This window comes from Jaculus jaculus, chromosome 8 (assembly GCF_020740685.1).
Source record: "Jaculus jaculus isolate mJacJac1 chromosome 8, mJacJac1.mat.Y.cur, whole genome shotgun sequence".
NCBI lineage: Eukaryota > Metazoa > Chordata > Mammalia > Rodentia > Dipodidae > Jaculus > Jaculus jaculus.
In genome coordinates, this window is record NC_059109.1 from 51,546,791 (window position 1) to 51,568,038 (window position 21,248).

The 21,248-nt window shown below is 39.1% G+C and overlaps 2 protein-coding genes across 7 annotated transcripts in view; one reads left to right on the forward strand and one right to left on the reverse strand.

The window, feature by feature from the left end:
- Mettl15 (methyltransferase like 15) overlaps window positions 1-19,551 on the reverse strand; it is a 231,953-nt gene extending 212,402 nt beyond the window's left edge. For 2 of the 5 annotated variants that reach the window (XM_045156891.1, XM_004660845.2), the window contains exons 1-3: window positions 19,221-19,426; window positions 17,185-17,415; window positions 13,174-13,460 (exon numbers count right to left, since the gene is read on the reverse strand). In XM_045156891.1, coding sequence (XP_045012826.1) covers window positions 13,174-13,443 — 270 coding nt within the window. In that variant the 5' untranslated portion in view covers window positions 13,444-13,460; window positions 17,185-17,415; window positions 19,221-19,426. Of the gene's footprint in view, window positions 1-13,173; window positions 13,461-17,184; window positions 17,416-17,607; window positions 17,627-19,220; window positions 19,427-19,465 lie in introns of those variants that run through there. The other 3 variants (XM_045156889.1, XM_045156888.1, XM_045156890.1) reach the window with 3 other exon arrangements.
- Window positions 17,525-21,248, forward strand: part of Kif18a (kinesin family member 18A) — a 73,928-nt gene continuing 70,204 nt past the window's right edge. The window contains exon 1 of one of the 2 annotated variants that reach the window (XM_045156887.1): window positions 17,525-17,630. The gene's annotated coding sequence lies outside the window, so the exon portion shown is untranslated. Of the gene's footprint in view, window positions 17,631-19,598; window positions 19,693-21,248 lie in introns of those variants that run through there. The other variant, XM_004660720.2, reaches the window with a different exon arrangement.

Consider the following 21,248-nt stretch of genomic DNA (forward strand, 5'->3'; position numbering starts at 1 on the left):
GCTTTGAGTTCAAGGCCAGACTGAACATAGTGAATTCCAAGTCAACCTGGGCTAGAGTAAGACCCTAAGTCAAAAAAAAAAAAAAAAGTTTAAAAACAGGCACACAAAAAATAAAAAAGAGGGCTGAAGAGATGGTTTAGCGGTTAAGCATTTGCCTGTGAAGCCTAAGGACCCCAGTTCAAGGCTCCATTCCCCAGGACCCATATTAGCCAGATGCACAAGGGGGCACATGTGTCTGAAGTTTGCAGTGGCTGGAGGTCCTGGCGCACCCATTCTCTCTCCCTCTCTCTGCCTCTTTCTCTGTCTGTCACTCTCAAATAAATAAAATTTTAAAAACTTAAATAAAAAAGAAAAAAGAACTGTAATGAGGTTTTAAATATATGGTGAAGATATTAGTTATATGCAGTCATGGGATAAATATGCAAGAAATATAGAGACAATGAAAGTAAAATTAACAAATTAAAAAGCAATTAACAAGCCGGGCGTGGTGGCGCACGCCTTTAATCCCAGCACTTGTGAGGCAGAGGTAGGAGGATCGCCATGAGTTCGAGGCCACCCTGAGACTACATAGTGAATTCCAGGTCAGCCTGGGCTAGAGTGCAACCCTACCTCAAAAAACCAAAAAAAAAAGCAATTAACAAAATTTTTAAAAATAGCATTACTTATATGCTCTCTATAATGATTAAAATTTTAAAAACTCTACTTCTGTAGAACCACCAAGCAATATGAAAAGAACAGTGTTTGTTTCAAAAGGTAATTTTCTTGTACATTATTCTATTAAACTAATGCTCTATTAGTCTCAATTCTCATTGTCACCCATTCTGAACTATATTTGAGGTCAGGTGAATGAGTATATGTGCTGCTGTGGGTTTACAATTGCTATGTCAGCTGTTCCATAACTGAACCACACCCTCAGTTCAAAGGGAACAAACTCTGAAACCTTTTTTAATGTAGTATCATGGTAACAAATAGAACTCTTCCTAAATTATTGTACAACAAAGAACCCAAACAGAACATTATCTTCAGACCTGTTGTGTAAATAAGAAATCCAAGTAAGTTGAATCATCTTATATGCATGACAATTAAATGATTTACTGTCATCCTATCAGATACCCTAAAGGCACTAGGAAAAAGAAAAGGTCCTTGATATAAAAGAGCTTTTGCAGTAACAGCAATAAAAATAATAACTACACAATGCAGTCATTTTTAAAGTGGACAAGGCCCAAAGAAAGCACAAAGGAGAAAAGCCAGGCATGGTGGCATGCAGCATGACCTAGTCTCAAAAAAAAAAAAAAAGAAAGAAAAAAGAAAAAAAGAAAAGGTAAAAAACAAGAGATGAGAAAAGTGGAAGAAGGGAGAAGGAGAAGAAAGTGACTAACTTTTCAGAAACACTTAGCAGAGGGTAAAAGGACAAATCCACTTTATGAAAAACAGTCAGGCTGTTCTATGACCTATAGGTTACAAGGAAAAGAACACAGGCTCACACAGCAATGCTATTCTGGATGGCTGCACTACAGCTGATATAAAACTCAAGAGGAGAACAGAATTTAAGGAAATAGAAAGAAAAATGAAGCTGTATTCAGTATCAGCAGGTCAGCATTTTATGTGGGCAGTAAGCTGTGGTTAAGTGCAAACTCTATACTTGTCATTAGTGCAATATAGTCCCATGTAGCCCTATCCCCAGAGCAGGTGTTAATGTCTACCAGACATGCTGACCATTCCCAACCTGATGTCTGAAGGGACCAGTAACAGTGACCAAATCTCTCACAGGACTGTCCTTGGGCAAAGCCAGCATTTGTGCTAAAGGACCACCAAAGGAAAATATACATAAATGCATAGAAATTAATCACACTATTAAATGATGAAGGAGTCATGGAAGACATCCAAATGAAATTAAGAAATGATTGCTAGAATTAAATGAAAATGAAACAACATCAAAACTTAAGAAATACAATGAAAGGAGTCCTAAGAGTAAAGTTTCTAGCAGTAAGTGCCTATATTGTTTTCAAAATTATATACATCTTGGGCTAGAAAGATAGCTTAGCATTTAAGTGTTTGCCTGTGAAACCTAAGGACCCCAGTTCAAGGCTAGATTCTCCAAGTCCCATGTAGGCCAGATGCACAATAGGGCGCATGCCTCTGAAGTTCATTTGCAATGGCTGGAGGACCTGGTATACCCATTCTCTATCTATCTGCCTCTTTCTCTCTCTCTGTCTGTCACTCACAAAAAAATAAATAAAGATAAACAAAAACAAGTATACACATCTCAAACAACTAAATTATGTAGCTTACAACCTTCAGAACAAAAAGAAAAAGCTAAGCCCCAAACCAGTGGATATAAATAATTTAGATTAGGATAGAAAATAATGAAATGCACACAAACAAAAAAAAAAAAAAACAAACAAACAAAAAACCCCTCTATATAAAGAATCAATGAAACAAAGAGCTGGTTCTTTGAAAAGATAAACAAGATCAATAAATTCTTGGCAAACCTGACAAAACAAAGAGAGAGGGGACCCAATTTCATGAAATTAGAGATGAAAATAAAGACATCAAATTGAAAAAAAAAAGACTGAAAATACCTCAAAAAATACATTATACTAAACTGAAAAAAATCAAGAAGAAATGAATGTATGTTTAGATGCATATGGCTTACCAAAAGTAAACAAAGTTGAATCAGACAATCAAAGCAGAGTTTTAAGAAATAACAAAATGGAAACAATAATAATAAACACCATCTTAACTAAAAAATTCACATCCAAATGTACTCATTAACAGATTCTCTCACTTCTTCACAGAAGAATTAAGACAACCCATTCTCAAACTATCCTACAAACAAAAAATGGGAGAGTTGTTGCCCAACTCTTTTTATGAACCTGCTAATACCTGGATACAATAATCAAATAGATACGTACACAAAAAGGCAGGGGGTTGGGGGCTGGAGAGATGGCTTAGTGGTGAAGGCCTTTGCTGGCAAAGCCAAAGGATCCGAGTTTGATTCTTTAGAACCCACGTAATCCAGATGCACAAGGGGGTACATGGAGTTTGTGTGCAGTGGCTAGAGGCCCTGGTGTGCCCATTCTCCCTTTCCCTCTCCCTCTCCCTCCCTCCCTCCCTCTCTGTCTCTCTCTCTCTCTTTCTCCCGCTGTCCTCCTCTTTCTCTCAAATAAATAAATAAAAGTATTTTTAAAAAACATAGGGCTGGACAGATTGATGGCTTAATGCACTTGCCTGCAAAGCTAATGACTCAAGTTTGGTTCCCCAGTACCCATGTAAAGGCAGATGCACAAAGTAGTGCATGCATATGGAGTTCATTTGCAGGGGCTGGGGGCCCTGGCATGCTCTCGCTCACTCTCCCTCTTTCTCCTCTTTCTCCTGCCTTTCTCCCTTCTCTCTCTTCCCTCTCTCTCCCACTATCTCTCACCCTGCTCTTTCTTGTTTCCCCTCCCCTCTTTTGTCTCTCTCTGCTTGCAAATAAATAAATACTTTTAAATAATAACATTATAGACTGTTGCTGTTACCCTTGCATTGCTGGGACTAAACACCTGACCAAAAGCAGCTGAAAGGAGGAAAGTATTTTGATCTGGACAGGAGATCCATGATGGCAGATAAAAGGATAGCATGAGCAGAAGCTGAACATCATCTCCTTGCCAACTGCAGGTGGTAAACAGCAGCAGAGAATGATCCTCATTCTAGCAAAAGGAAGCTATAACACCCATAAGCCCACCCCCAACATCCTGCTCCAGATCCAAATTGTCATTGGCTGGGAACCAAGCATTCCAAGAACATGAGTTTATGAGAGCTACCAAATTCAAACCACCACATAGACCAATCTCTCTGAGGAACATAGAAGCATAAATTCTCAATAAAATATTTGCAGCCAGGCGTGGTGGCCTTTAATTCCAGCACTCAGGAGGCAGAGGTAGAAGGATCGCCATGAGTTCAAGGTCACCCTGAGACTGCATAGTGAGTTTCAGTTCAGCCTGAGCTACAATGAGACCTTACCTGGAAAATAAAATAAATTACTTGCAGAAAAATTCAAGAACATATCTAAAAACATATCACCATGATCAACATGAATTTATTCTAGAGATGCAAGCAAACTGATAAATGTAATGCAACACATAAATGAACTCAAGGAAAAAAAAATTGCATGTTATCTCAATAGATAGAGAAAAGGCTTTGAGGTAACTTGCAGTACATAAGATGGCCAAATAGAAACATTACCAAAGAAAATGAAGATAACAAGATAACACATGATACACACTTCCAAAAAAGTAAAAGTAAGAAACTATTTTAGCCATGTGACATCCCTGCAAAGAAAGAAGAAAAATGCCACAATCAGGCCATCAGCATTGAGGTCATGGCTCCAGTGGCTGGCCTATGAGATGTGCTTCTCTTCATCTTGCTGGGCCTGAACAAGAAAGGAGCTAGGAAACAACTGGGAAAGGATTCTTCACCCTCACATGGGCCCTGCAAAAGCAAAAGAACCTGAAGGAGAAGACAACAGGGGCCAGCCATGAAGCTCCAGACCAGATGACTTTCCACAGCCTCCCCACCTCCATGCGCCCCCAGGTGTCTATCCACAGCATTCCCACCCCATATACCAGTAAAAGGAACACACCTGGAACCTGCAGGACAGCAAGGATACCAGGCAACCCACCCACACACAGTATCCAGACCAGTTGATCCAAAGAACTAACCTACCTAACCCATTCAGACAAGCCCATACTGCACCAAATAAGAAAGCAGCTTCATAACTCAACAGAGGTGAGACAGTAAATCACCCCAAAAGATAATTGGGCTAGTTTACACTACAGAAATATATACCCTAAATCTGGGTATACAGGCTTACACCTGGCTGACATACAGCTCATTGAAGCCCAGGCTACCCTAGAGTTCTCAGTGAGTTCCCTACTTCAGCCTCCCCAGTAATAAGATTAAGGGTGTGAGCCACACCTAAATTAGGATGTTTGTGTTCTTTTTTTAAAAAAAAATCTCCACTCAAGCACACATATTCCATGCTGGTTTTGTTTGTGATTGTATGTTGCTCAGTTAGATTTTAGGTATGTTCTGTAATTTTCTCCACCAAGCTTACTATTGGGGTCTCTCTACTACTCTTTCCACCAACAACTCTTACACTTTCCCTTTTTCCAAACTCTTTTCCACATTCTCTCCTCCTTAGCACTTCCTCTTTATTCTTCATAACTGCAACCTTCCATGGCCTCAACCACCTCTAAAATCTGTGGAAACATTATCTCAATTTCCTTCTATAAGACACTTGTGCCACCTCCATCCTTTGCAAAGTTAATACTAATCCTCACCCTGCTCTACCCTAAGGAACCTGCCCATCTACTTATAAGTAACCCAAACCCTAGCATATTTCATACCAGCCTTACATGTTTATGCCCAGTACTTCTAGACGTTAAAAGGAACATTACTGCTAATTTACTACTGTGACACTGGCACAGCAGGCATATACATCAGCTTGGATAACTTCTGCTGTTTCTCTAGGACTAATATTGAGGCCATACATGGCACCTTGACTTCCTACATTGAAGATACAACCTACGATGTACACATCTAAGAATACAGCTGATAAATGGAAAACCTAAGCAATGATCTCAACACAGTAATAAAACAAACACCAAAAAATCAAGATAACATAGCTATATCCAAACTATAAATCCCTCAGTAATGACCTCCAATGAGACTGTTAGATGAAATTATAAATCCAACAGTAATCATCCCCAGTGAGACTGTGTTAGATGAAATATAAGTAAGGGAATTCAAAAGAAGGATTATAGCTGGGCATAATGGCGCACGCCTTCAGTTCCAGCACTCGGGAGGCAGAAGTAGGTGGGTTGTCATGAGTTTTAGACCACCTTGAGACTACATAGTGAATTCCAGGTCAGCCTAGGCTAGAGTGAGACCCTACCTCCTAAAAGCAAAACAAGCTGGGCATGGTGGCGCACACCTTTAATCCCAGCACTCGGGAGGCAGAGGTAGGAGGATTGCTGTGAGTTCGAGGCCACCCTGAGACTCATAGTGAATTCCAGGTCAGCCTGGGCTAGAGCGAGACCCTAAAAGAAAAAAGAAAACAAAAAGGATTACAATCATGCTCTGCATGCTCCAAAAAATTAAAGTTATCTACTTTTTCCAGTCATATTCAGGATAGAACTGGAAACTTTAGGTAGATCAGTAAGACAAGAGAAGGAAAATAAAAGGGATAAGACTAGAAAAGGAAGAGATGAAAGTATATCATTATTTGCAAATCATATGATTCTATACATAAAAAAAGTCATAAGACTCAGTAAAAGAAACTAACCCTCTTAGAACTCAAATTCTCCATGGTGGCAGGATACAAAATTAACAGAAAAACTAGTAGCCTTCTTATATGCCAATAACAAATACGCTAAGAAAGAATCACAGAAGCAAGTCCATTCACAAGTGTGTAAAAAAAAAAAAAAATACCTTGGAATAAATCTACTCAAATAAGCAAAGGACTGAAAACTTTAAAACAACAAACAAATTAAAGAAGATACTATAAGATGGAAACACGTCCAGTGTTCATGGATTAAAAGAATTAATATTGTAAAAATAACCATTTTAGCAAAAGCAATCTACAGATCTAACACAATGCCAATGGTCATTTATTTGTTTCTTTGGTTGGTTGTTTGGTCGGTCAGTTGGTTGGTTGATTGGATGGTTTTACAAAGTAGGGCCTTACTGTAGCCAAGGCTCACCTGGAATTCACTATGTAGTCTCAGGCTGACCTCAAATTCACAATGATCCTCCTACCTCTGTCCCCCAGGTTAAAGGTGTACATCCCTAGGCCTGGCAGAATTTACTTTTTTTTTTTTATGCTCCCCCTTCTTCTCTAAAGGAAAATAACAAATGATCACTAAATCTAGACGATAGCATTCTTAGCACTCTCATACATAACTCACCTATTCCACACAGTAACCATGTAAGTTAGGATCTGCTTCCACACTACTTCCATACTACGCTACTGGTATTTATCATTTCCATTATAACTTAACAATCTAGCAGCAGCCACAAGATTCCAAACTAACACTACAGCTACAAAGGTAATTACAAGTCTCTAATGCTTTCAAAACAGATACAATCTCATAAGCTACAAAGGATAATATTTATTGTCTCTAATTTTCAGAAAGTATGAATAAAAATGTGATCACTGAAGCCTACAGTAAGACACTTACTTGCAAAGCAAGTGAAATGTTTTTAAATAACTGATGCATTCTTGCAAAAAGCTATTTGCCCAGACTATAAAACAAAAACCAAGTCAGTGGTTGCCAATATAACTGAGTGGTAGTGTTCACCCAACAATAACCAGGCCCTGGATTTGATAAAAAATAAATAAATAAATAAATAAATAAATAAATAAATAAATAAAACAAAACAGGGAGAAAAAAATTCAAACTAGTAAATATATTAGCTGTATTTCTAAACAAACTCCCAAAATCAATTGTGTAGGTCAGCACCTTTTAAATACTACTACTACTAACAAAGGAAGTCCATATAAAATGCCCAAGATATCACTTAAAACAACAGTTAGATGTTCTTTAAAGTTCCTCTTATGATCAAAATTTTCATCTGTAAACTTACCATTGAAGGTGAGGTGAAAAATAGTAATGAAGTGGGTGAATGATACAATGATTGTATGACTCACGGTTTTCAAAGTAAAATGATTTGAGGGAACAGGCTCAAGAAGAAGAGGAACAAATAATGAATTCTGGATGAAATGAAGACCTTTCCTGTCCAAGGACTGTCACCAGTCCTTTATTACTTGAGGATTAAGGGAATAGTGAATAAAGCTGCCTGCCAGACAGCTGCAAAAGTAAAAATAACATTCTCTCTAAGTGTACCTCACCTGAGTTTTCAGAAGTAACATTCATAAAATTAAACTTTCTACTAAAAGTTTCTGGAAAATCAAACTCAAACCACAGCAATGGAAATATCAAAATAAAAGATTACATTGTATCCCAGAAACTGAACAGAGTAAAACAATGGTGTAGGTAAAACTGTAAAATCATCTAAATGTATTCAACTTGATTTTAGAAAAAAAAAATTGATACAAATACAGGTTTATGAAAAGACTATTGTTTCTTTTTCTACTATATGAGTTAGTACAAAATAAATATGTGGCTTTCCTAAAGGAGTCCAATACATTGATTAAAAAAAAAAAAATGTACTTAGGGCTGTAGAGACACCTTAGCAATTAAAGCATTTCCCTGCAAAGTCTAAGCTCCCAGGTTTGATTCTCTAGTACCCACAAAAGCCAGATGCACAAGGTAGCACATGCATCTGGAGTTGTTTGCAGTGGCTTGAAGCCCTGGCACACCCAATTGCTTTCTCTCTCTATTTCTCTCCCTCCCGCCCCCCACCCCCCCGCATACCGGCCCCAATAATTTTTTTTTAAATGCACTTAAATGTTTTGATAGACTAGAAATTAATCTCAAGCCACAACTTTCCCTCTCCTTATATGTTTGTGTGTATGTGTGCATACAATATATCATTTATATTTCAATATGCTTTTTGTAGAAATGACACTTAGATATGGGTTTTATCTGCTATGTCTCCATTGTCAATCTCTAAAGGACATAAGGAGAATTTAACTTGCTAAAGTTGTATTCAACAAAAAGTCTTACCCAATTTTCTTATCTACATCTTACGCCTATTTATTTAAGAGTTTCTATTATGTGAGAAAAATCCTCTAAAGATTACACTCACATGAACTTATTTAAAATGCTGTATGGATTCCTTTTGATATATACTGTCTGAGATAAAATGAATGGAACTGTTATGCTTAAGGAAACCACACTTCTTGTCACTGATAGAAGAACCACCACCAGTCTATTTAGTTTACCTGATCCAACTTGAAAACTCTCAGAAAACACACACACACACACACACACACACGTAAAGGTGTTATGTGTGTGTGCCCTAGACAGAGTTTGACAAAGGCAGTTCAATTCCAAAATCCTTGCTCTTAATCATTAAGTTATATGCTTTCCCATATTTTGAAGAAAAACCCAACGTGTAGCTTTTAAAATGAAGCAAGTAAGTTGGGTAAAAATAATGTCATTTAAAATAAGACGGATCAGAGCTGGATATATGGCTTAGCAGCCAAGGCTCTTTCTGGCCAAGCCAGAGGACCCAGGTTCCATTCCCCACTACCCATGTAAGGCAGATGCTCAAAGGGGCATGTGCAACTGGAGTCCATTTGCAGTAGCTAGAGGACCTGGTGCACCCACACTCTGCCTCTTTCTCTCTCCCTCTAATAAATAAATAAGTAATAAAATATTAACAATAAAATGAAATATAGCATTTTGGAAGTAAGTACACTAAAAATATTATCAAAGGCCGGGCATGGAGGTACACATCTTTAATACCAGCATTTGGGAGGCAGACATAAGAAGCTCACTATGCATTCCAGACCAGCCTGGTACTACAGAGTGAGTTCCAGATCAGCCTGGGCTGCAGTGAGACCCTACCTAAAATATATGTGTGTATGTGTGTATACACACACACACATACACACATATATATATAATTTTTTTCAGTATTTTGCTGTAAACAGGTATTTGAAAAATTTTACTATAATAAAAGCTTTTTATTTTCCTTTTGTGACTGTACTGAATTATCAGACAGTTTCTACCATGTTTGATGTTACATTGTCTAACATTTTGGCTTCACTATACAATTTTGATGTACTTAACATACAAAGACCTTATTTAATCTTACCAGTATTTTACCATCAGTTAGATGGGTATGATGGTTAATTTCTTGTGTCAACTTAGTTGAACCATGACCAAAACTGTCCACAAATTTGGTCAAACATTATTCAGAACATTTCCCTGAACATGGTTTGGAGTAAGAGTAATACACTGGCAGACTCTAACTACAGCAATTACTCTCTACAATATGGTAATCAATGAAAAACCTGAATAGAACAAAGACTGACCTCCACTAACATAAAAGGAATTGGGGGAGTATACTGCCTTTGGGCTTGAGCTGCAACTTCCCTAGGTCTCTAGCCTATTGGTCTACCCTAGAGTTAGCATTCCACAAATACATTCACCAAATTTTTAACATCTTTTGAAAAAAAAAAATTTAATTCTTATTTATTTGACAGAAAAGAAGGGGGATTAAGAGAACGGGTGTGCTAGGGCCTTCAGCCACTGCAAAGGAACTCCAGATGTGTGCATCCCATTATCCATCTGGCTAACATGGGTCCTGGGGAATCAATCCTGGGTCCTTGGCTTTTCAGGCAAATGCCTTAACTGCTAAGCCATCCCTCCAGCCCAAATGTTTAATCTCTTTCTATTTTTTCTGACACACACTTTCCCCTTTCACATTTCTTTTCCATATACACCCACAAATCAATCCTCTCTTACCTGCTGTTTCCTTTCCATGATTTTGGGTCATTCTTAATAAACTTTGATTTATTCTAAAGCTTAATAATTCATAAGTTTTAAACTGTGCAGCATTCTAAGTATAACAGGGAAAATATCATGCTGCCCCATAGTATATGTGCAGTGTAGCAGTCATCATAGTTATGTGATCACTTGTCACCATATTGTACTGTTTGTGTTTAAGTTACTCTTGCTACATTTAACAATGGCCCCAAAGCACAGGAGTTATGCTGGAAATTCAAAATGAAGTGGTAAAATAAAACCATGTATGGTTTATGACTTAAGTAAATGATAGAAAATCTTGACTTCTTAAGTAAAGAAAAAAACTTGATGCTGAAGTTGTCAAGATCAATGGTAAGAACTGATAGTTAATAACAACCTATATGATGCTATACATACTTACACACATCACAGGTGGCCTGAAAATATGTACTCTGCAAATAAGTGGGGGAGATGACTCTACATACACACTGTTATAGCTATCTTCTCCAATGCTGAGATAAGCCACCCACCAACAGCAGTGGATAGGAGAAAAGTTGGGTTTTTGTTTTGTTTTTACTTATAATCTCTAGAGGAAAGCTGGGCATCACTTCTGTCACAGTAGGTGGAAAACAGGAACAGGAGAGTGATTCAACTAGCACCGACAAACTGGGGCTAATGAACCTCAAGCTCTGCTCCCAGTGACACACCTCCTCCCATAAGGCTCCACCTCCCAAATTGCCATCAACTCAGGACCAAGCATTCAGAACACTTGTGCTTGTGGAGACACCAGATTCAAAACACACATACACACACACAGAGCATCTAGTTTATTCTCTAAGAGTCCATATGCTGGAAGACTAGTCCCCAGTTGGCAATGTTGAGAAGTAGTTAACCTTTAAGAGACAGACACAGCAAGAAGTAATAAGGTCATTAAGGGTGCTGCTTTCAGAAGGAACTGATTAAGTTCTTACAAGAAACTTGCTATAAAAACAAAACCAGCTTCTCTTCATGCTCTAGCTTTCTATCTCCCCACATCATCAATCCCTCTGTGATATATGACCTCTAGGATGCCATCTACTGTGATAAGACAAGGGAGCACTCATTAGAGCTGGCACCACACTGTATGAATGTTCAGCATTCAAAGTCAGACAGGCAGACAGACACACACACACACACACAGACACACACACACACAGACACACACACACACACACACACTTCTTGGTTTGCTTACTTGGAGATCCCTGAATAATATAAAAGGTACTGAAAAATTAAGACTAAAAATAGGAACAGGAATTCACATTTATGTTTTGTTCCAATCCTGAAAAGATTACAAAATGCTTAAAATTATGCTGCATTTGAGTTTTCATATCTTATCGACTTGATAAATGCTCTTTAAAATTATTATTTGTAGATATGGATAGAGCTAGCTCAGTGGTAAATCATTTGCCTAGACTACACACAATCTGAAATTCAATCCTCAATATCACTCCCCAAAAAATGAGAGGGAGGGAGGGAGAGAAAGAGAGAAAAGAAAGCAAGAGAAAGAAAACTAACTGTGATTTGACAAAATAAATGAACACTGAGAAATAATTTGACAGATCCTCAAAAGGGTAATCATATCACAATCTATACACAGTCATGTATCTTAGAAAAATAAAACTATGTTCATATAAAAACTTGTACACAAGTTTCCATAAAACTCACATACACAATAGCCATGGAGAATAAAACAACAAAATCAACTAACAGGGCTAGAGATGGCTTAGTGGTTAAGGTGCTTGCCTGCAAAGCCTACAGACCCAATTTTGATTCCCTAGTACCCACGTAATCCAGATATGCAAGGTGGCTCATGCGTCTGAAATTCGATTGCAGTGGTTATTGGCCTAGCACACCCATTCTCTCTCTCTCTGCTCCCACAAATAAATAGATACAAATCAACTATCAACTAATAACTTGCTAGGCAAAATGTAGTATATCCATACCATGGAAGTTTCAGCCATTAACAAAAAAAAAAAAAAAAGAAAGAAAGAAAAGTAAAGAAAACAGGACCAATAGGACTGGAGGTGTAGCTCACTGACAGAGCACTTATCCAGCATGTGCAAGACTCTAAGTTTGATCCTCAACTCCACAATAAAAATGACAAGGAAAAGTACATACCTGAAGACAGGTAAATCCTGAAACCATTCTAAGTAAAAGAATGTAAACAAAAAATATACATATCATTTAAAATCACTTATATGAAATGTGTAGAGCAGGGAAATGCAGAAAGATGAAAAGCGGACCATTGGCTTTTAGTAGCTGGAGAAAAGGTAAGTGAAATTGAATGACTACAGACATGAGGTTTCCTAGAGAGGGATGAACATGTTTCAGAATTAGGTAATAGTGCTGCCTGCATCAGCACACACAAATATACAGCACACAGAACTGGATGCTTCCACATGGTGATTATAATAGGTGAACTGTATCTCAATAAAAAAAGTTAATGAAAAAAAGCCAAGTCAAGGGCTAGAGGGATGGCTTAGTGGTTAAGGCATTTGCCTGCAAAGCCAAAGGATCCCAGTTCAATTCCCCAGATGTGTGCACCCCCCCCCTTGTGCATCTGACACAAGGGAAGTTTGTTTGCAGTGGCTGGAAGCCCTAGCATGCCCATTCTTTCTCTCTTTCTCCATCCCTCCCTCTTTCTCTATCAAAGAAATAAATAAATAAAAATTTTATATATATGTATTTTTTAAAGCCAAAGTCAACTCACCTGTCCTTTTTGTGGTGCCAAACAATGAACAACTTCATCTACCATGACTGGAACATGTAACTGAGTCATGGCTTCAGAAACTCTGCCTCCAGATTTATGCAAATCTTGCACTCCAGGGTGGGGCATTTGCCGCTGGGCTTCATGTTCAGTGTATTTTCTTGCTGCAGCAGGCATTTCCTTTGGCCAGGTACCCACATTAAGGATGCATGATCCCATAGAGCATGATAAAAAATTTTTATATACTCTACAAAAATATGGGTATTGAAGCATTCTGTAGGTCAGCAAGTCTAGAAAAGAGAGTTAAAATATGATGAACTCTGGATTTTTAAAAGAATTCTGAATTACTCAAAGAAAGCTTATTACTATGAAAAAATCTAATACATGAGAAACATAAGACTTATCATCTGAATAGGTAATAATGACTACCCTAATCACATGAAACAAGGAACCAAGGAGAGTGACAGATGTAATTTAAGTGGTATTTTTCACTGAGCGTAGTGGCTGCATCTATAGTTCCAGTATGAAAGAATGCTAAGGCAGAAGGACTACCATGATTCTGTACTACGTAGTGAATCCCAGACCAGCCTGAGTTACAGTGGAAGATCCTGTCCCCAAAAATAAATATGAAGGAGGGAGGAAAAATAAATAATTAAATAAATACACACGTTTTTCTGAAATGCATATTTTTTCAATTTAATTAGTCTAATTAATAGGTTCTGTGATATAAAATTATTTACTTGAAAAGATAGTTGAATAACCAGGGGGAATAAATGTTCTAGTTTAGGTCTAGATGGTCTTTTACTGCAACTTCTTCTACTTACATTTCTTTTTTTTTTTTTTTTTATTAAAGCATTTTTATTTATTTATTTGAGAGCGACAGACACAGAGCGAAAGACAGATAGAGGGAGAGAGAGAGAATGGGCGCGCCAGGGCTTCCAGCCTCTGCAAACGAACTCCAGACATGTGCGCCCCCTTGTGCATCTGGCTAACGTGGGACCTGGGGAACCGAGCCTCGAACCGGGTCCTTAGGCTTCACAGGCAAGCGCTTAACCGCTAAGCCATCTCTCCAGCCCTACTTACATTTCTTATAATGTGAAATTAACAACTTCAATTTAGCTATGTATGACTGTATCTTGAAAAATAAATGAATTCAAAAAAAATAAAAGATACTGGTCAGTTTGTGAAAATCTTGAAAAATCTGCCCTAAATTTTATCTGACAAAACAGCCTGCATCAGTGGAGTATGTACCAATTTTACAAAAACTCATCTGGGTTCATTTAGGCATTCATTTTTTTCTGCACTGCTAAGGATCAAACGTAGCTTACATGTGCTAGGCACACACTCAATGACTGTGTTACATCTCCAGTTCTTGATTATGGAGACAAATTCTTGCTAAGTAACCAAGACTGGCCTTAACGTCACCACATAGTTTAGGATAACCTCAAACTTAATATCCTGCTTCAGCTTCCTTTATACTGCAATTATGTGCCCCAACACCTGGCTACATTTTGGCATTTCATACTCACCTTTTTTTTTTTTTCTGGGTGGGGTGAAAGTGCTAGACACTGACCCAGAATCTATGTATTTTAAGTTCATGCTCTACCTCTGAACTACCATCCCAGACCATTTTGTCTGTCCCTTGAGTCCTAAAATCTTACAAGTAGATAAGACATACTTAAATCCCTTATATTTTTCCATGTCCTTCTGAAATTGGTAGTCTTTTAAATTCAGAAGGGAAAATGTACCTTTATAAACATATTAATAGAAGAACTTTTATTTTGTTTATATTTAACTTTTTTTGAGGTAGGATCTTTCTCTGGCCCAGGCTGACCTAGAAGTCACTATGTAGTCCCAGGCTGGCTTCAAACACATGGAATCTTCCTAATTCTGCCTTCCATGGGCTAAAATTAAAGGTAAGGGCCGTCACACCTGGCTAAGAATAAATGTTTTTATCAGTCCTCATGTTAGAAAATTTCACCTGCTGCCTCTATTAAATCCATACATTTTCAAAGTACTTGATAGAACAAATCCCATATAAATATATCTTCATTCCATTTACTACAGAAAATGAACAAGCATATGCACTAACAACAACAGAAAAAATGTAAATGTACTTATATAATATAAATAGGATGCCACTTCATGCAATAAATTTAATAAAGAGTCTATAACATGATGTGACAAAATGTGAATCAGGAAAAAAAAAGGTGACAATAAAGACTAGAAATGAGAGTCCAAAGTAAATTTCTGCATATCAAGCATTGACAAATTATTGAATTACTCATCATATTTTAAGCTCTCCAGAAAGCAAACCTAGTACTCTCTAGTGTCTCAACAACTTTTCAAAATAGCTACTTTTTATTTAGCCCTAACTACTAACTACTTTAAGCAAACTACATATTAAAATTCAATCAATCTTTTCCCTATTTTATAGATGAAGAAAATGAAGGTAAACTGTTTGCCATAAAACATGCAGCTCTACAGCCATAAAGCTGTAACTATAAAGGTCTGTCTTCAGAACTTGAAATCTTATTTCTCAATGCTATAAACATAATTGCATGAGATAATTTAATGAACTCGTTGAATGTAATGGTACACTATGCTATGTGTAATACCTTATGACTTAGCCTTTTTTGTTGTTTAATGGGAACAGCATGCTATGACTTAGCCTTAGCTCCTGTGGAAATAACATGCTATAGAGTAGCCAACAGAAAACATGCAATATCAGGAAAATTTTAAAATAAAAAAGAAAAAGTAACCATCAATTCCTAGAATCAAAACCATGTAGGAAAGAACAGATCAAAAAGAAGATTCAAAACTGTCATCATGGGCTGGAGAGATTGGCTCAGAAGTTAAAGGCACTTGCTTGTAAAGCCTGATGTCCCAGGTCAATTCCCCAGTACCACATAAAGCCAGATACACAAAGTGGTACATTCATCTGAAGCTCACCTGCAGTGGCTAGAGGACCCTGGTGTGCCCACATTTATTCTTTCTCTCCCTCTTCCCTTGATCTGACACTCTCTCACTCTCTCTCTCTTTCAAATAAATAAAAATAAAGTGTTATCACCAGCATTTAATTCCTCTCTCTCTCTCTCTTTTCCTAGGTAGGATCTCACACTAGCCCAAGCTGACCTGGAATTCACTCTGTATTCTCAGGATGGCCTTGAACTCCTAGTGATCCTTCTACCTCTGCCTCCCAAGTACTGGTATTAAAGGCATGCGCCCCCATGCCTGGCCACAGCATTTAAATCCTTATTGTACTCAAATTCCATGTATTTGTTCAATTCTGTTCAAAGTACAAGGCCTAAACTCTTTACCATGAACTAATTAGCTAGATCAACATGGTAAAAGATAAGAATGATTATTTTTCTTTAAGTTGTTTCCTGGAATACCTCCCTAAAAATACAAATGCAAACTGTAATGGGAATTCCTTGTGTATATTACAGTTTTCTATTCAACAACTAAGAGCCCTCCTGCAATCTTTTAAGGGCCAGGACTTAAAGTGTTTTAAGATTATGCTGCCAGTCAGTAAGCTTAGTCTAGGAAGCTGATTGTGCTGTCCTGTAGGTAAGTCTTTTTAACATCTCTACGCACAAGGTTCATTTTAACGGCTTGAGAACTCACTAGTTTAATAGTGGAAATACAAAAGTTTAGTGATACCTGTGGAAACTAATTCCTCACACGCTTGTGAGGTTACTATTACAACAGTTTCCCCTGCAAGGAAATATATGAACATATCATTCTAAAGAGAGAAAAAAAATGCAATCTGGAAGCGGGAAATCGAACAGATAGAAAGTAAAAAAGTTTCCAGAGAAAGGTAAATAGAACCCCTTAGTCCAACGAATTCTGCTCTGGCCAGAGGAAGCTGCTGGGAATCTGCCTTAGCGCGCGAAGTCGGAGCGTGGGAGGAGGGCGCGGGTTTCTAGACGTGGGGTAAAGGAGGCCGAACGGCCCCGGGAGGCTCCGGGTCGGATCCTCAGCAGCCTGGAACTCCTGCCACCTTCTCCTCACCTGAGGCACGGAGATTTCCCAGTCAGCCACTATCTTAGGCCAGAGAAGACGCTAAGAAGCCGAAGAACTTGAGTTTGCCAACATCTGGGTCCCAGGCCTGGGGGAAGGTAATGAAGACGGACAGATGGGTCCAAGTCCCCTCCAGCAACCGAGGTCGTCCGCCTTTCGTTCCGCTGCACCCAGCCCCTGCTGCCAAGGGGTCTCCAGGGTCACAGGTTTCCAAAGACCTTCCTGGGGAAAATAAAGTAATGGTAAATTCACTTTGAAGAGTTTTAAAAAACTAATGTCCGACGCAAGCTTATTGGTAACTTTCAGTATTTTCTCTACTTTGTTTACTGTAACAATACATCTAACTTGTATGACACCGCAGTTGGCTAGAGTGCTCCAATTTCTAACTCAAGAGGAGAATTTCTACTTCCTTACCTCTATATGATGGGAAAGTTTGGGTGAGTGTCCCGGTTTCATTTCATTTCAAACTATGTCCCTCTTGTATCCTGTTATACCTTCTTAATGTTCTCCCAAACTAGAGAGTAGCCAGCTGGCATTGGAATGACATTGATTGTGATGTCAAAAATCTCCTTGCTTTAATCATATTGCTCCTTCAGAATATGCACCTCATAGTCTGAATAAGTGTAATGCTGAATTGAAATTAAATGTCAGGAACATGGAATAGATGTAAAAACACCTGTAAAACTGATGAGCCTTAGCAATGTGGATTTAAAAAAAAAAAAAATGAGGCCGGGTGTGGTGGCGCAGGCCTTTAATCCCAGCACTGGGGAAGCAGAAGAGGATCACCTGAGTTCCAGGCCACCCTGAGACTAATAGTGAATTCCAGGTCAGCCTGAGCTAGAGTGAGACCCTACCTCGAAAAAAAAAGAAAGAAAGAAAGAGAGAAGGAAGGAAGGAAGGACAGACAAAAAAATAAAATTTAAAACATTTCTATTTACTTATTCACATATCAAAGCAATTTTACAAGGTGCTAAGATATTTTCCAGCTAGATCAAAATACCATGTTAAACTCACCCTAGAAAGTACTGAATTCTGAATTGGTTTGTTTATAGAACTCAAAACAAATATTTTCTATATTTTTTAAAATATTTTTTCTCTCATTAAAATGAAGGCAACAATACCCATATCTCAGAGTATGTTTTTAGAGATAATATGTAAAGTGATGAGTCTTGAGACACCAAAAGTAAAGAACTATACTACAGTGTGAGATCTTATTTGAAATAAAATTAAAAGATTTAGCAATTTATTTCCAAACCCAGCACCACTGAAATAATTATTTCATTGGCTGATACACATAATACAACTAGAAATAAGTAGTAGCTTTATTAATCACCAAGCCAGTGTTAAAATCCAATGATAACAACATGCATGGCACGATGCTGATTTTCTTCAGTAAAAATAGGAGATGCCCACAGTCACAGGTTTCCGTAGAGTTATGCTCTGCACTGGATCATCCTATTTTACAGTGATGTTTATTCACCAGAATCTAAGCTCCAAGAGGGTGGATATTTTGATTTAGTTGTGTTCGAATGTGTTCCTAAAATGTACAATCAATTATTTGCTGAGTATTTGGACAACTAGTAAAGAATAACAGTTAAATTCAGGTAATAATGCTACAATTATTCTGAGGTTTGGCTAGGATATAACTTGCTACTAGAAAGCTTGTCTACCATGCAAAAGCATCTGGATTGTAACCTCAGCACTGCAAAGATAAAAATCCAGTCAAACGACTGATGTACCAAAATATTTTTAATATATGCTTTTCCTTTTTTAAGGTATACATTTTGAAATAATATAATCTGGGATTTAAAAACAATCACTTGATCCACTAAGGAACTGGGCCAATACCTTTAAGTGAATTTAGTTTGTAATGTTATCATTACATAATGCAAAAAGCCCTCAGATACTAATTAGTTTCATACACAGCACTAACGGGATCAGGTCCGTGAGTTGAGACAAATGAAGCTATGAGACCTTGAACCAAAAAACCTGTACTTCCAATTAATGCATGTGAATGGGCCCCATACCTGCCAGAGCAGACTTAGTCCTTCGAAGCCTCATCAGATGAGGGTAAAAAAGAGAAAAACAACCAAAGACAAAGACTCCATACCCCTCAGGCTCCGCCTCTCGCTCTAAACTACGGGCACACGCCCACCCCGCCGCACTAGGCCTCACTCACACCCAGTTCCCAAGGGTTTGAGGCTCACTGACGACGATCTCAGGTGGCCGCCGCCCCCCTGCACCTCCGCCCTGGCCCAGCCCACTGCCGCACCACTTCCGGAAACCGCCGAGCGCGTTGCCAGGGCGACTCCCCGCCCCTGCGCTGCCGAACCTCTGGCGCCAAACCACAACGCGCCGCCGGGGCAACGTCCGGCGCGGTGACGTCACGAGGGCGGCAGCCAATAAGGCGAGGCGCTGGAAAAGCTGGCTTGGGTTTGAATCTGAAGGCTGGGAGCGAGGCGCCCGAGGCCGACGGCGCGGTGGAGTGGCGGAGGCTCGGTGAGTAAGCGGGAGGCGCTGTCTTCCTTCGGGTGCGCGGCTTCGGCGGGCCTCCTGCTGCGGGCGCGCTGGGGACCAGACGCCCTGGGGTGCCGGCCGCAGGGTGCCAGCTGGAAAAGCGCTCAGAACTTTGCAGCTGCCTGGCTCAGTCCCACCGACCGGCCGGCCGTAGCCCGCGGCCGCTCCGCCGGCGGGGCGGAGACCTGCTGCTGCAGCTTGGGAGAGGAAGTGGGGAGTTTTAAAGGGCTTCCTGGGCCCACTCCCGGACTTGGGCCGAGAGCTCCCGCAGTCTAGCATCCGAGTGGGACGTTCCTTCCGGCTTCCGAATCCCGCGCCCCCCACCCCAGTCCCTGCGCGTGTGCATGCCTGTCTGTCTCGTGGGCAGCGCCCAGCCCCACTCCCGTCCTTGTGGAGGATCGGTGAGATCGACTTGTGAAGTCTGGAGGCCTACAAAGAAGGCAACGCTGTCTCTTCCCCTATTACTTGAAAAGGAGGTGGTTGGACTAGAACTGACTTTATTGCTGGTGTCATTCCACTACATGGAGCTCTCCTACCTTTGGTTTAGGGAAGTGTTCTGAACTGTTGGGCTAGCAAGAAGACTTGGACTCTGCCAAGTCCAGAGATTGAATAGTACTTGCTACTAAGTTCATGTTATTTTGAGAGAACTGCTCGCATAAGCAAAGATTATCTGTCTTTAGCAGTAATCTCTTTTATTTATTTATTTATTTTGTTTTCGAGGTAGGGTTTTGCTCTCTAGCCCAGGCTGACCTGGATTTCACAATGTTTAAAATGCATCTTGCCTCATTTGTAGATACATCTCAAATCAGTTAAGGCACACGATAAAAATGACTTGTGCTCATCACAGACAAATAATAAGGAAAAAAGATCGCAACTGTCAGTGCAGCCTTTCCCTCCATTGGAAATTTTCATTCTTCCCTGCTGTTTGTATATTAGTAAGCTCAGTGGCCCTGACACTAAAGTTGATGGAAAGAAACATGTAAGTTACAGACTGTAAATGAGGAACGTTCCAGGTCTTAAACAGTGTTTGCTGAATAAGAATCTAACTTGTCACTGGAGTTTATTTTTAAGAAATAATTTATAGCTACATCATTTTACTAAAGTAGCACTGTAAGGAAACATTCTCTTCCATTTCTTAGCAAACCATGGTGAAGAACAGGGAGTGTGGATTTGGACATTATGAATGCCAAACGCTTACTGTAATGTCTGGCATAGTAACTCAAATGATCATCACTGTTGCTCGTATCACTAATGCTAACATGTTTATGTAATACATGTCATCTGTATATTTGCCTAGAGTAACTACTGTGTGACAGTAGACAAGCATAAGGAAATCATTATCAATTATATTTAATGAGTAATCATCCAAGAGCCCCAGTCCATATCCTTGAGAATTCTGTACAAGCTCAATCCTATCAGACTTTGTACTTGTAGTCTGACATAACATGCCCCAGGGACCCACTTAATATGCTCTCGCTTCATTCTCTTTAATAAGTCACGCCTTCAGCAAAGCTTTTTAGGAGTTATTTCTGTCCCAT